General features: G+C 37.3%; 1 protein-coding gene across 1 annotated transcript in view; it reads left to right on the top strand.

Annotated features, from left to right (window-relative positions):
* COL19A1 (collagen type XIX alpha 1 chain) overlaps window positions 1-15,448 on the top strand; it is a 297,565-nt gene that overhangs the window by 46,105 nt on the left and 236,012 nt on the right. Inside the window, exon 8 of the mRNA XM_058553922.1 lies at window positions 910-972. Within this exon, the coding sequence (XP_058409905.1) occupies window positions 910-972 (63 nt within the window). The remainder of the gene's footprint in view (window positions 1-909; window positions 973-15,448) is intronic.

Genomic DNA, 15,448 nt, shown 5'->3' with positions numbered 1-15,448 from the left:
GTGGGCATTACAATGAATAGGAAGGTGAAGGAAGGAAGCACCTGTACCACGGACGAGTACTGAGTACTCAACATGTGCCAGGAATGGGCTTCGGTTCTGGGAATTCACAGGTGAAGGAACACGGTGCCTGCTCTTCAACACGTACCGAAAGATACTCTACATAGTATTTCTTTGTGGGGGGACTGTGTATCCAGTGTCCCTGCATATCCAGCCAGCCATCTCCTGCCACCCTGAGCCGTATGGGGATATGCAGAGGGCCTCTGTTACTGTTAAAAGAATTTGTTCCACTTGCACCAGTATGGTGCCCTGGTGAGGGATGCCGGGCCCAGGACCCACGTGAACTGCTTTTGTGGATGTGCAGTCATGAGGCCTGTGCTAAGAGTAGCCTGAGTGACCTCTTGGTGGCCTTCCTCTGTGTCCAAACCTGAGGAAAGGGAAGAGGAAGGAAAGCTTGCCCTGATTAGAGCAGTACGTCCCCTAGCACTGTGACTTAATGCATGCCCTTAGACTTAACGCATCCTGAGACCACTTGACTCCTGGCTGGAGGAGGGGAGATGGAGGTGAGGTGAAAGTTTAGAGGAACCTTATGTTTCCTCTGGCAACCAATACCGTGCAGTAAGCTTCATGAGAAGGTGAAGTACAAGGTGCAGGGGGCCATAGAAGAGCAGCACACGTCGTGTCTCAGGCCGTGGAAGGTCTGATGGAGGAGATGATGCAAATGGCATTTGGAAGAGGGAGGGTAGGAGTCTCATGAACGAGAGAAGAAGGGCATTCCAGTGGAGGGACCAGCATCAGCTTAGAGGAGAGCAAAACTTCATCTTACTGTTATCAGTTTCATGTTTATAAACTACTTGGCTTTAGCTCAATGTGATAGAATGTTTGATAACACAGAAATTCATTTTTGCTCAGGGAGAAGTAGGATTACCGGGAGCTCCAGGCTCACCTGGTCAGAAAGGGGATAAAGGAGAATGGGTAAGAGACCTCCCACCACTGTCGGGATGAAAGCAAATTTGTCCAAAAGTGACTTAAAAATACATCCATCTCATTTTCCTATGCCTCATACAAAGGCACATTTCTCTTAAAGGCCATCAAGGGCTGTATTTAAATGCTGATCACCGACATAAGGAAGACTACATCAGCATTCAAGTCTGCTTTTGAGTTCCTTCTGGAAGGCTGGTCTAAAATTTGAAAAGATCTGGAAACCCAAATCTTTGTACTTGTAATCTGTAAACAAAACTGTGGAGCAAGAAAGTTTATTTTTGTGTCTTCCTTAGCACTCTCTTCCCCAAATTCTTGATGAACCTTGTTTCTCTTGTCTGCCAATGAGTTCCCACTGAAGATCCTCTCTTAGCTCCCTACCGTATATTTATTTATTTATTATTTAATTTTTAAATAAATTTATACCTCTTTTACCCATTTCTTCCACTCCCCAACCCCTGCCTCTGGCAACCACCAATCTGTTCTCTGTATCTATGAGCTTGGTTGTTTTTTGGATTCCACATATAAGAGAGATCATATGGTATTTTTCTTTCTCTGTCTGACATTTCACTTAGCATAATGCCCTTGAGGTCCATCCATGTTGCAAATGGCAAGATTTCATTCTTTTTTATAGTTGAATTATATATATATAATATGTATATTATGTTATATATATATATCATAATTTCTTTATCCATTCATCCATTAATGGACACTTAGGTTGTTACCATATATTGGCTATTGTAAATAATACTGCAGTGAACATGGGAGTACATATATCTTCACAAGTTAGTTTTTTCATTTTCTTTGGATAAATACCCCAAAGAGGAATTGTTGGATCATACGGTAGCTCTATTTTTAATTTTTTGAGGAACCTCCATACTGTTTTCAATAGTGGCTGCACCAATTTGTATTCCCACCAAGAGTGTATGAGAGTTCCCTTTTCTCCACATCCTCAGCAACACTTGTTGATTGTCTTTTTGATAATAACCATTCTGACGAGTGCGAGGTGATATCTCATTGTGGTTTTGATTTCATTTCCCTGGTGATTAATGATGTTGAGCGTCTTTTCATGTACCTGTTGGCCAACTGTATGTCTTCTTTGGAAAAAAGTATATTCAGATATTCTGCCCATTTTTTAATTGGATTGGTGTTTTTTTTTTTTTTTTTTTTGCTATTGAGTTGTTGTATGAGTTCTTAAATATTTTGGATACAGGCATACCTTGGCGATATTGTGGGTTCAGTCCCAGACCACCTCAATAAAGTGAATATCATAATAAAGCAAGTCACACAAATTTTTTGGTTTCCCAAGGTATATAAAAGTCATGTTTACACTATACTGTAATCTACTGAGTGTGCAATAGCATTATGTCTAAAAAAACAGTATGCATACCTTAATTTAAAAATACTTTATTGCTAAAAAATTCTAAAAATCATCTGAGCCTCAGCGAGTCGTAATCTTTTTGCTGGTAGAGGGTCTTGTAAAAACGCATATCTGTGAAAGGCAATAAAGCAAAGTGCAATAGAATGAGCTATTCCCATATTAGCCCCTTATCAGATGTGTGATTTGCAAATATTTCCGTTCCAGGCAACTTCTATTCAGTGGGTTGCCTTTTCGTTTTGTTGATGGTTTCCTTTGCTGTGCTTTTTCAGTTTAATGTAGTCCCACCTTCTTGTTTGTGCTTTCGTTGTTGTTGCTTTTGGTGTCAGATGCAAAAAAATCATCACCAAGACCTACGCCAAGGAGCTGACCGCCTATGTTTTCTTCTAAGTGTTTTATGGTTTCAGGTCTTACCTTCAAATCTTTAATCCATTTTGAGTTAATTTTTGTGTATGGTGTAAGATAGTAGTCGAGCTTCATTCTTTTGCATGTGGCTGTCCAGTTTTCTCAACACCATTCATTGAAGAGACTGTCCTTTCCCCACTGTATATTCTTGGCTCCTTTGTCGTAAATAAATGGACCATATATGCTGGGCTGTCCATTCTGTTCCATTAATCTATGTCTCTCTTTTTATGCCAGTACCATACTGTTTTGATTACTATAGCTTTGTGATATGGTTTGAAATCAGGGAGCTTGATGCTTCCAGCTTTGTTCTTCTTTCTCAACATAGAAGCTTTGGCTATTAGGGGCTTTTCATTGTTTCATACAAAATTTTTGGATTATTTGTTCTATTTCTTTGAAAAATGCCATTGGAATTTTGATAGAGATTGCATTGAATCTGTAGATGGCTTTGAGTAGTATGGACATTTTAAAAATGTTGATTCTCCCAATCCATGAGCATGGAATATCTTTCCATTTATTTGTGTCTTCAATTTCTTTCAATAATGTCTTGTAGTTTTCAGTGTACAAGTCTTTCACCTCCTTGGTTAAATTCATTCCTGGGTATTTTATTCTTTTTTTTTTTTTTTTTTTTTTAGTGAGGAAGATCAGCCCTGAGCTAACATCCCTGCCAATCCTTCTCTTTTTGCTGAGGAAGACCAGCCCTAAGCTAACATCTGTTGCCAATCCTCCTCCTTTTTTTCTCTTTTTCTCCCCAAAGCCCCAGTAGATAGTTGTATGTCATAGTTGCACATCCTTCTAGTTGCTGTATGTGGGACGTGGCCTCAGCATGGCCGGAGAAGCGGTGCATCGGAGCTCGCCCAGGATCCGAACCCAGGCTGCCAGTAACGGAGTGAGTGCACTTAACCGCTAAGCCACGGGGCCGGCCCCTATTTTATTCTTTTTGATGCAATTGTAAATGGGATTGTTTTCTTTCTCTTTTTGATAGTTCATTATCAGTGTATAGAAACACAACTGATTTTTGCATATTGATTTTGTGTCTTGCAACTTTACCGAATTCATTTATTAATTCTAACAGTTTCTTTAAGGCATCTTTTAGAGTTTTCTATATATCATATTATGTCATCGGCAAATAGTGACAGTTTTACTTCTTCCTTTCCAATTTGAATGCATTTTATTTCTTTTTCTTGCCTAATTACTCTGGCTAGAACTTCTAGTACTATGTTGAATAAAAGTGGTTAGAGTGGGCATCCTTGTCTCAGTCCTGATCTTAGAGGAAAAGCTTTCAACCTTTGATCATTGAGTATGATGGTAGCTATGGGCTTGTCATATACAGCCTTTATGAGGTTGAGGTACATTCCCTCTATACCCATTTTTTGAGAGTTTTTATTGTAAATGGATATTGAATTTTGTCAAATGCTTTTTTGCATCTATTGAGGTGATCATATGATCTTTATTCTTCATTTTGTTAATATGGTGTATCACATTGACTGGTTTGTGGATATTGAACCATCCTTGCATCCCTGGAATAAATCCCACTTGATCATGGTGAATGATCCTTTTAATGTATTGTGGAATTCAGTTTGCTAATATTTTGTTGAGGATTTTTGCAGCTATGTTCATCAGGCATATTGGCATGCAATTTTCTTTTCTTGTGACATTCTTGCCTGGTTTTGGTATCAGGGTAATGCTGGCCTTGTAAAATGAGTTTGGAAGAGTTCCTTCCTCTTCTATTTTTTGGAAGAGTTTGAGGATTTGTATTAATTCTTCTTTGAATGTTTGGTAGAATTCACTAGTGAAGCTGTCTGGTGCTGGACTTTTGTTTGTTGGGAGGTTTTCAATTACTGATTCAGTCTCCTTACTAGTAATTGGTCTGTTTAGATTTTCTAGTTTATCAAGATGTAGTCTTGGTTGACTGTATGTTTCTAGGAATTTATCTATCTCTTATAGGTTGTCCAATTTATTGGCATATAATTGTTCATAGTGATCTCTTATGATCCTTCATATTTCTGTGGTATCTGTTGTCACGTCTCTTCTTTTGTTTCTGATTTTATTTATTTGAGTCTTATCTCTTTTGTTATTGATGAGTCTAACTGAATGCTTGTCAATTTTGTTTATCAATTCAAAGAACCAGCTCTTAGTTTCATTGATCTTCTCTATTGTCTTTTTAGTCTCTATTTCATTTGTTTCTGCTCTAATCTTTGTTATTTCCTTCCTTCTACTAACTTTGGGCTTTGCTTGTTCTTCTTTTTCTAGTTCCTTGAGGTGTAAAGTTCGGTTGTTTATATGAGACTTTTCTTGTTTCTTAAGGTAGGCATTTATCACTATGAACTTTCCTTTTAAATCTGCTTTTGCTGCATTCCACACATTTTGGTTAGTGTATTTCCATTTTCAATTGTCTTAAGGTATTTTTTTATTTATCTTTTGATTTCTTCTTTGAACCATTGATTTTCAGTAGTATCTTGTTTAATCTCCACGTATTTGTGAATTTTCCAGTTTTCTTCATGTAATTAATTTTTAGTTTCATGCCATTGTGGTCAGAAAAGATGCTTGATATGATTTTAATCCTCTTAAATTTATTAAGACTTGTTTTGTGGCCTAACATATGATCTATCCTGGAAAATGTTCAGTGGGTACTTGAGAAGAATGTGTATTCTGTTGCTTTTGGATGTGATATTCTGATCGTGGTGTATCATCCTTTTAATGTATTGTTGAATTCAGTTTGCTAATATTTTGCTGAGGGCTTTTGTATCTATGTTCATCAGGGATATTGGCCTGTAATTTTATTTTATTGTGGCTTGTTTCTCTTGCCTGCTGATGGGTCTCCACTGAAAATTCTTTCTTAGCTCCCTACCCTTTATTTAAACATCTCACTTTATTGAACATGTTCTCTGTGTAAAGCACATTGCTAGGTGTTATAGGAGGTAGAAAAAATAGGATACATTTCCTATTCTCAAGGGTTTTACAACTGGAAAGAGACAAAGGGACATTACAAGGCCATACTTGTATAGGACAGTTGCAGATGTCCTGTGAGAATGGTCTGGGGAGACTGGGGAGAGAGTTTCATGGAGGAGAGGGTGAGTGAGCTGGACCTTTGAGAATCTAATTCTAGGCAATAGCCCATGCTGAGAGATTTACCTGTCCTTTTTCCCCACCCCATCCAAACTTAAGTGTCCTATTCCCACTCTTTAGTGTCATGTTTTGTTAGTTAAGTAGGTAAATTAATTTGTGCTAAGGTTAGGAGTTGATTACGTTTTTTTAATCTTTCCAATGTGAAATAGATTTAAATTCGGGGCCAGCCCCATGGCTTACGGTTGGGTGCGCATGCTCCGCTGCTGGTGGCCCGGGTTCGGATCCCGGACAGGCACCGGCGCACTGCTTTTCCAGCCATGCTGGAACTACATACAGCAACTAGAAGGATGTGCAGCTATGACATACAACTATCTACTGGGGCTTTGGGGGGAAAAAATAAATAAATAAAACTCTTTAAATTCTTTTCACACCTTAACTTGGAAGTCCATGATTCTAAATTAGTTACATAATCTAGTTGGACTTCTTATTTTAAAAGGTAGGAGACTGGATGTCTGAGTGATGACTGATCGCTCAAAGTTGCACAGCAAGCTTCAACTAAGCCGCTCACAGTCGTTTGACTCCCAAAGGAAGGTCTGCCCATTATAGCTTCCATGGGAACTTCAGGCGCCTTAGCTGGTGTTTGAGAAGAGATTTTTGAGGTAGGATGGAGCATTTATTTTTGCCCTTTAAATCATGTTATTGGGGATAACTTTGCTTTCAATATCACTGTACGAAAATGTAAAATAATTAAACAATGTCTAGTTTTAAGGACTACTTCCATTGAACTGAACATATTAATCATTATAGCAATAGCTAGTATTTATTGAGTGCTTACCATGTGCCAGACACTGAGAAGAGTGATTTAGATATGTTATCTTTTTGATCCTTACAACTCTTCATGTTAGGAATTAGTACTACTATTTTACAAAGCTGAGGTTTTGGAAGATTAAGTTATTGCCCAAGGTCACATGATAAATAGTCAAGCTGGGATTCGAATCCAGGCCTTTTGACTCTAGTGTCCTTCTCTTAACCAGTATGCATTTTGAAGGTTGCTCTATGTCTTAAAAGCTCTTCAGTATTATTTGTTTGTGTTCTTTGAACATAGTGCTTCCACTTGTGATATCTTTTTTTTTTTACCCTTATAACGTCATAAAGAACATTAAGCTAATATTTTTATCCTCATCTTGCAATTGAGAGAACCATACATGGGTAAAATGGTGTGCCCAAGGCAACGTAATTAAGAGGACTCATAGAGTAGAGAGATCTCCAGTTTAATCCCAGTTCTTCTCAGTTTAATTAACAGTGTGAACTTGGCCATGCCACCTAGTCTGTCCATGCTTCATTTCCCTCACCTCTGCCTACATCATAAGGTTGACACAAAAGTGCTTTGAAAAGGCACATGTGGCTTAATTGTTGGTGATTGTGATGTGATACACATTAACCTTTCTTAATTTGACTTTCCTACTCTTTGATGTACCAAATCTATCAATTTAAGATTACTGACAGGGGTCGGCCCCGTGGCTTAGCAGTTAAGTGCGCGCAATCCGCTACTGGAGGCCCGGGGTTCAGATCCCAGCGCCCACCGTCGCACCACTTGTCAGGCCATGCTGAGGCCACGTCCCACATACAGCAACTAGAAGGATGTGCAACTATGACATACAACTATCTACTGGGGCTTTGGGGAGAAAAAGGAGGAGGACTGGCAATAGATGTTAGCTCAGGGCTGGTCTTCCTCAGCAAAAAGGGAAGGATAGGCACGGATGTTAGCTCAGGGCTGATCTTCCTCACAAAAAAACAAAATTATTGGCATAGGACAAAACTTCACATGCTTGTTTTAGAAGGGGTAAAATACTTTTAAAACATCCCTGTCCCTTTAAAAAACCTTTCTGCATCACAAGTGTGGCCCTAATTATTAAGAAAAGTATTAAGTAAATATTAAGAAAATCATTAAATCACCTTTAGTGATTTAAGTGATTTTTTTTAAAAGAGTAAGTGTTGAGTCACTCTTGTTAGAACATATATCTTTTAAAGACTCATTCTTTCCTCCATACTCTTTAATCATAAGTAGGTGTCTCCTACTTTAACATCTAAATATGCATTTTTTCTTTTGTTCATTCATTCATCAACAACTATTTATTGAGTTCCTATTATTATAACAAAAGCGTGCTAAATGCTGGAGCTATAGCATAATGAGAAAGCACAGGACTTGCTCTCAGTGAATTTATAATCTAGTGATGACTTGTCCAAGGAGCCTTCCCTCCCTCTGACGGAATGAAAACCAGTGGAACAGAACTAGGAAGGAACTAGTAAAATGATACTTATTAGCAAATGTATTGTATGCCAAATCTATAAAACATACAAAAATGTATTATTTACAATGCATTACATAACTTCCTGTTTATGATATACTTAAAAATTATTAACATTTAACTTCTGGACCACACAAAACTCATAGTGGTGAGACATTTTAGTGGCAAGGCAAAAACAGCTGGGATAAAATAAGTTGATAATCTACAAGACAAAACAAATAATATATCAGTGTACTTCCTTTATTTTTTCAAGACAAGCACCAGCATTTGATTGCACCAGCATACCCCTCACTGTATAAATATGACTTCGATGACCATGGCCATGAATATGTTCAGCTTTCCTGGCACTTGTAATAAACATGGATGTATTGTTTCATTTTAAGGAATTGATGATGAGTCTGTTCCTGTTCCTATTGTGCTATGTGATCCTGCAACTTTAATGTGCAATAAATAAAGATAGCTTCCTCTGTGTATATAATTTTCACTATTAGAGTAGGTGCACAGAATAATGCCTGCATAGCTCGAAGATTGAAAGACGTTTTGCTCTAAGGCATATTGAATAGTTGATTTTGTGAGTGATGAGAAGTGCAATGTTACTAAGGGAACCAGACGTTGTTCCCAAGGTTTCCCTTTTGTTGGTCTATAAGACCAACAAAGGATGTTTGGGAGAGGTAGGACACTATATTAGAAGGAGTATCCCCTTAGTGCCTGAACTACTTGGGACTGAATCCTGTACACTTCTTACTTGCTTTGAAAATAATCCTCAACAGCAGCTAGTCAGTGGTTTATTGTGAAGAAGGAATACAATAAAACATCTATAAAACACTTAGTCCTGGAAACTGGCACATAATAGATACTAGACAAATATATATTTCCTCTGCTATCCTATCCATAGGGTAATTGTTCACATGTTGAAGGAGAGGGGGAGATAATCCTTTTGGGTTGATTTTAGTTTCTTATGTGACTTGATCAAAAACAAAGAAATCTTCATTCATGAGATAATCCCTTAAATTTTCAGTTGATTAAATGTTTTACTATATGAAAATCTTGAGTTATTATATGCTACTGGAAGTAAATAGTAATAATTTATTGGTAATTTCTTCAAAAGATCCCTCAATAATTTAAATATTTCATTCAAATCTGTGTCTTTTCTTCCAAATATTATTTGACAAGACTTTTCCTGGATGTAGTGTACTAGTTTTTGAAGAGATTCCTTGCATTGTTATGCTTACATAATGTTGAGTAAGAACCATCCAGAGACAATTATAATTTACTTTTTCTCACTGACTATATGATATATACTACTAATCTCTTGGTGCATCTTACTTTCGGCTCAATGAGATAAAATGAGAAAAGTTTTTAGACTACAATTTCCATATCTCTTTCCAAATTATGTATTACTCGTTACAATATTTCTAAAGATGTTAAATTTTAGAATTCCTACTGTAATCCACGCAGCTTTATAAAGACCAAATGTCACTTTATTGATGCCCATACACCATGAGTTAGACAACTGCTCTGAATAATTGTGTAAGTACATCCTGTCTGACTTGGGTCAGAACCCACAATGACTTCCTCTCTCCCTCAAGACAAACACTGAAGCTCTAACCATGGGCTCCAAGACTTCATGTTATGTGTAGAGCTCTCCCTACCGTACTCCCCACTCCCTACATCTGCTACCGTCCCCCTGTTCACTCCTGCCCCACGGCCTTTACGCCAGGTTACATAAACCTCAAATGTTCTCCCAGGTATCCACTTGGGTCTCCTCCACGTCTTTTAGGTTCTTGCCCAGAAATCACTTTAAAATAGAAAGGCCTGTTTTGACATGTCTATATAAAAAGCTTCCCTTCATTCCACCTCCATCTTCTTTCTTTTCTTAGCACTTTTGTTCTCACCTAACATGCTATCATTATGCATCTATTTATTTCTGTGAGCACCACATATAGAATAGCTTATAATAGGGGCTAAAAATATGTTGAATGAATGAATGAATGCTGTACTTCAAGGAAAGTCTAAGCCATCACCTCAGCTGTTTCTAGAACCTGTAAATTCTGTGCTCCAATTGCGCAGGGGCTCCTGCGAAGGAGGGCAAAGAGTCAGTTTGCAAAGAAAGAGGTGGGTAAGTGAAATCATAAGGACTGTTATTTTGTTCACTATTGTTCTACTACACTTTTCCTTTAAAAAACACAAGTGTTTTTCACAAGCGACCTGATTATTTTTAGCTTGATATTGCCAGTTAGTTAATGAAGAATAAGAAATATTTAGAAAAAAGCCCCAAGTTTTGGCATGATTTAATATTTATCTTTATTTGCCTTTTTTTCTCATCCACACTGTGATGCTTCTTTAATCTGATTACTGCTTTTTTTTTCGTCAAGATGATGACCCATCTCATAGAGAAGATAGTTTTGGATTCACCCACTGCTCATGTTTGAACACCTAGATGTTACCAGCATTCTGTATCAAGGCACCTAATCAAACTGTCATAACTGTGCCCTCTGTCTAAACTCTAGGTGACATTATTTGAAATAATAATCAATACTTTTCTTTCATTCAAACTCAATTATTATAATTTTCTGAATCTTTTAATTCCTTTTTCTTAGCCAGTATAGTTAACAAGCTAATTACCTAGCAACTGCATTGCTTTCTTGGTTCTTCAAGACCCTGACTGGTACCTTCACCCACTTCAGACTTGAAATTCTCTCCGAGTTTTGTAAAACAGCAGCTCAATTCTAATGTTCCTGGAACTAAGGGGGAGTGTGATCTGAGCTCTATTTTGGGAATAATTTTCCAGTTTATTTTTGTATTATTATCTTCTACATATCCAATTAATTTCCCCAAAAATGTAGTCTTTATGAAACGGTTGCCTTGCTGATATGCTTTTAGAGAAAATCAAAGCAATTTAAAATGGAGTGAGTTGACTTACTTGACTAGATAGTCAAAAACTTTGGTGTTGATTCCTTTCTACTGCCCCCCTCTGATCTACTATGTGAAAGTTCCGTTCTGAGTGGTCTAGAGTGTTAACCCAGAGATTGCTGGGCAGTTTCCCTTTACTTTCTTTCCAATCTGACATTACTCATGTGCCCATTCTGCAACCACACTCCACCAATAAAAAAGGAATTGAATCAAAATATGTTCATAATTTTTTAAAAAGAAAGAATATCTTCCCTTAGTAATGACCTCACAGAAGTAAGATTTCATATTGTGCTTTTGACTTTTTGTCTATGTCAATATAAGAAATAAACATTTCTTCATCCTTTCTAATCTAATATTGAACATATTGGATTAATTGACAAGTCTTTTCTGTTTTTGCATCAATTTTACCCAATCTGATATAATCTCATCTCATCTGTAGGAACTTGAAGTTGAAGTTTACTTGTGTGCCTTAAATCTGAAATTAATATACGATATCAGTGTACTAATGGCATTATGTACTCATAATATTCTAATGTATTTCTTAATCTCTACCAAGCGTTAGTGATAGTTAGAGAAACTCATTCAAAAAGTTTACATTAAAAAATAATTAGGTAAAATTTAAAAAATAACAGAAAAATAATAAAAGTTTATATTATTTTCCACTGTTTCAAGGATAAATTTATCAGGCTGAATTTGTGATAAGCCATCAAGGCAGCTTCATGGAGCAGATTTTCCTGGTGTGGATGGAAGGGCAGGGAAGCTGACAACTGGACTGGCCCAGATTTGGGGTTTCTCCCGGAGGATGTGGTGTAAGGTCAGGCACACTAAATGAAGCACATATGGGTCCATTACAGTCTGAAATTCATGACTTATTGGATGGAAAGCTTCAGGTATTAGCTGAGGTAACAGCAATAGAACCATTCCTTACCTTTGATAAATATAAAGGAAATGACAAAGCTGAGTTACGTATGTCTGCGTGGAGAATGTCTAGTTTTAGTTTTGATTAGCACTTTGATATTTATTAATTATTAATTTTTTGATAATTTATTAATTGTCAAAAGTATAGTTTAATGGCTTATGGACAGTATGAGGAAGGAACTGAAGGCCCAATCTTTGGTGCAAGCAAAAGCCACTCGTCTGTGAAATGGTAGATGCTCTTCGACAACATTAGCGACTAATACACCTTTAAAAAAACCTCCTAGTAAGCATTTCTATATTTTAGGGTACAGTTGGTATTAAAGGTGAATTTGGTGTTCCTGGAGTTCCAGGGGAAAAGGTATGTTGATTTGCTGTTTGATTAAACCTTGCGGCTGTTTTATAAGGTTGGATCAGATAGGAAGGGACAATATACAGAACGAGTCTAAAGTTCAGGGGTCAGCAAACTCTGGCCCTCCAACAGGGCTGCCAAAATCTCCCACTGTAGGATTCTGTAAATAAAGTTTTACTGGAACACAGCCACACTATTTGGTTTCATATTGTCTAAGGCTGCTTTTGTGCTACACAGCAGCGTTAGGTAATTGTGGCAGAGATTATATGGTGCCCAAAGTCTAAAATATTTACTGTCTGGCCCTTTGCAGAAAAAACTCACTGACCCCTGCTCCAGAACATTGGCCGCTATTCCAAGAGGCCCAAGGCTTCTTAATGTCACTATTTTATGTATGTATAGTATCTTTTAATACATATTTCACTGTAGACTTAAATTAAATAAACATTTACAAATGTAGGACCACATGAGATATTATAAATAAAAATACAAGAAATATATTTCAACCCGTCAATAAAATGCTATGTAGTACTTATAAAATGGTTGATTTTCACATTGTCTTCTCTAATACTGTAAAGATGATTCTAAATAATGAATTCACTCTCGAGAGGTTAGTGTTGCAGTTCAGCGTCTTATTCAAGTTCACTTTTTACAGAAACTTTAAAAAATTGTTATATTTGTAAGTTAAACTGCAATTACCTTGTCTTGTTTTCCACTATATATGTATATATATATGCATATATGTAACTTAAATTGCTGAATTAGTAAAGTTTCACCTGTTATGCTAAGAACATTCTCTTCTTCACTAGAATAAGTTTAGTGTAAGTTTCCGTAGCTGTTCTAGCTGCACTAATTATCAAGTGAGCCCATGTGCCTCATTATCTAGAAGGCCGTGACCCTTGCACTTATTAACCTAAAGTTGTCATAGGAGTAACTGATGCAGGAGTGGTAGAAGGTTCAGAAATTTTTAGACAGATATTTTTTGAGTCCTTCTTAAACATGTCTCTGATACCTGACTGCTTCATTGATGCTACTTTTTTTCTTTTAGAAATTATTCAGCCCAATATGGCAAATTCTTGACTCCTATAGTAGTGTAAATGTTAGACTCAGTAAAATCCGACAAACTCTGTTGAACAATGCTATCTTGCTGCAAGTTAGTGTTTATTTGGGCTGCTCTGCTCTTGCTTAAGCTTGCTGATGACATTAATTGAAGACTCTTCATCATAAATAAAAGTTCCTTCAAATAGTTGTTCAAATGTCTAATTCCTTCAAGATGGCTTTTCCCCTAGAGAATACTCGTCACTCACCTAACTCCTAAAGAGATTGCCCCAATCCACATTTGCTTTTATACTTATTCCACCAATCTCTTCCTAAAATATACCCTAACAATCTGATTGTTTAGATTTCAGATCATTGGGATTTTTCAAAATACTTTGAATATGGGAACTTTTTTTTTTAAGCCAAATACAGAATCACTGGAGCACTTGGACTATAAATAGATTATTGGACTTTATAAAGTGGGATGTCAAGTAAGATTTATATAAGTTTACACACTGAATTATGGGAAAGCAGGATAAAATTACTCCAGAATACTTTAAAACAGAATTTACTAAGATTAGCATAAAATGCCATTAATTTCTGTGCTCCGAAGTGACCTCTCTTAAGTCCTATTAGTGAAAACCAGGTATAAACTGCAACTGATTGGCTGCGGAGGGGGCTTCTGAGAAGGTGCTATCAACAGACCAGATTCAGTACAGGAACTAGACGAAGTAATCGACAGGCTCGACCCGTCAAAAGTTGACCAAATCCACTCCCATCAAGGGCTATAAGAGTGAGAAAGCACAAGCTAGAAAGTTCAGTGTGCACGCCAAGAAATTCTCTAGAAAAAGAGAGTTTCTTAGAATAAGAAGGCATTTGGGGCAGAGCAAAGGAACTAGAGCAGGACACAGTGTCGCTGAGGCAAACGCCACTGAGAATTCAAGGTTCTGTTTCCTTTCCTGGAAGCCCAAATTTGTAGAAAGAGTTGTGTGTGATTCAGTTGTGTGTGATTCATCCTACGCTCCACTTGAAGTAAAACTTCAGTGACTGTAAAGGAGTAAACCAGCTACTGATAACCCAGTTAGACCCAGTAATTCTGGGAACTGGGAGCCTCAGGCCTTGGGGCCATTTGGTCAAAATGGCGGCAGAGTGAATCTCAGAAACTCAACGAGCTTCAGACTCTGTGTGAAGACGCTGTCTCCAGGGAACTTGAAAGCTGGTGTGACAAAGGAGAAGGTGTATCTGTGGTGTTCTAAAACCAGCGCAAACACTCTCTCATGTTTCCTCGAGCAGTTTTCTTTGGGTCTAATTTATTGAGTTGCTCTTAAAGAGCCTCACAGACATTAGAGAATTCACGCAGCTGCCAGTGATGCTAAACCTGGTATCAGGCCACATTGGCTCTGGATCCTGGTTTCATGCATCTTCAGAGACCCTCTTTAGTGGCTAATCCCCTCCCAATTTCTGTTGAATCACTGAGTCTTTGACCACACCCTCTCCTCAAGGTCACAGTCACTGGTGGTGCCAGGTCTGCTTCTGTCTTGTCACTTCATTTAGCTGTTCAAGGGATGTGGCATTCATGAGTGAAGAAATGTCACCTCAAGAGTGTTTTTCTCACTCCTATAATCCATAGGTTACCATTTACTTAAAATAACTCTAATGAATATATACAAAATGAAAATAACAAGAAAGCTACTATGTTATCTGATGGCATGGTTAGTAAGTTTTAAATATTTGACTCCAATGAAGATATATCAAATTTTTTTAATTTTTAAAATTTCAGAATTTTTAAATTACAGTTGTAAAGATGAGCACTTATGTTTGGGATAAAATACTTCCATTGTTTTATGATGAGAGTAACTTGATTGATTTTTCTGAGTAAGCTTCCAAAGAAAAATTATTAGTTCTTAGAGTGCTGTGCCTCCCACAGTCGGCTTAATGTGGCTCACGTGCCTCTCCCAGGGTACTCAGACAGCATCCCCAGGCTTCACTTTGATTCTGCTTCTCAGCATTTGTAATGGTTTGGAGTTCTTTTTCTTAGAATTAGAAGTGTTTAAGAGTTCTGTTAAAAGATAAAATAAGAAAAGATGAATTGTC

The sequence above is a fragment of the Diceros bicornis genome, chromosome 14 (genome assembly GCF_020826845.1).
Source record: "Diceros bicornis minor isolate mBicDic1 chromosome 14, mDicBic1.mat.cur, whole genome shotgun sequence".
Classification (NCBI taxonomy): Eukaryota; Metazoa; Chordata; class Mammalia; order Perissodactyla; family Rhinocerotidae; genus Diceros; species Diceros bicornis.
Note: the sequence above shows the minus strand (reverse complement) of the source record. Positions and strands in the feature narration are given on the sequence as shown.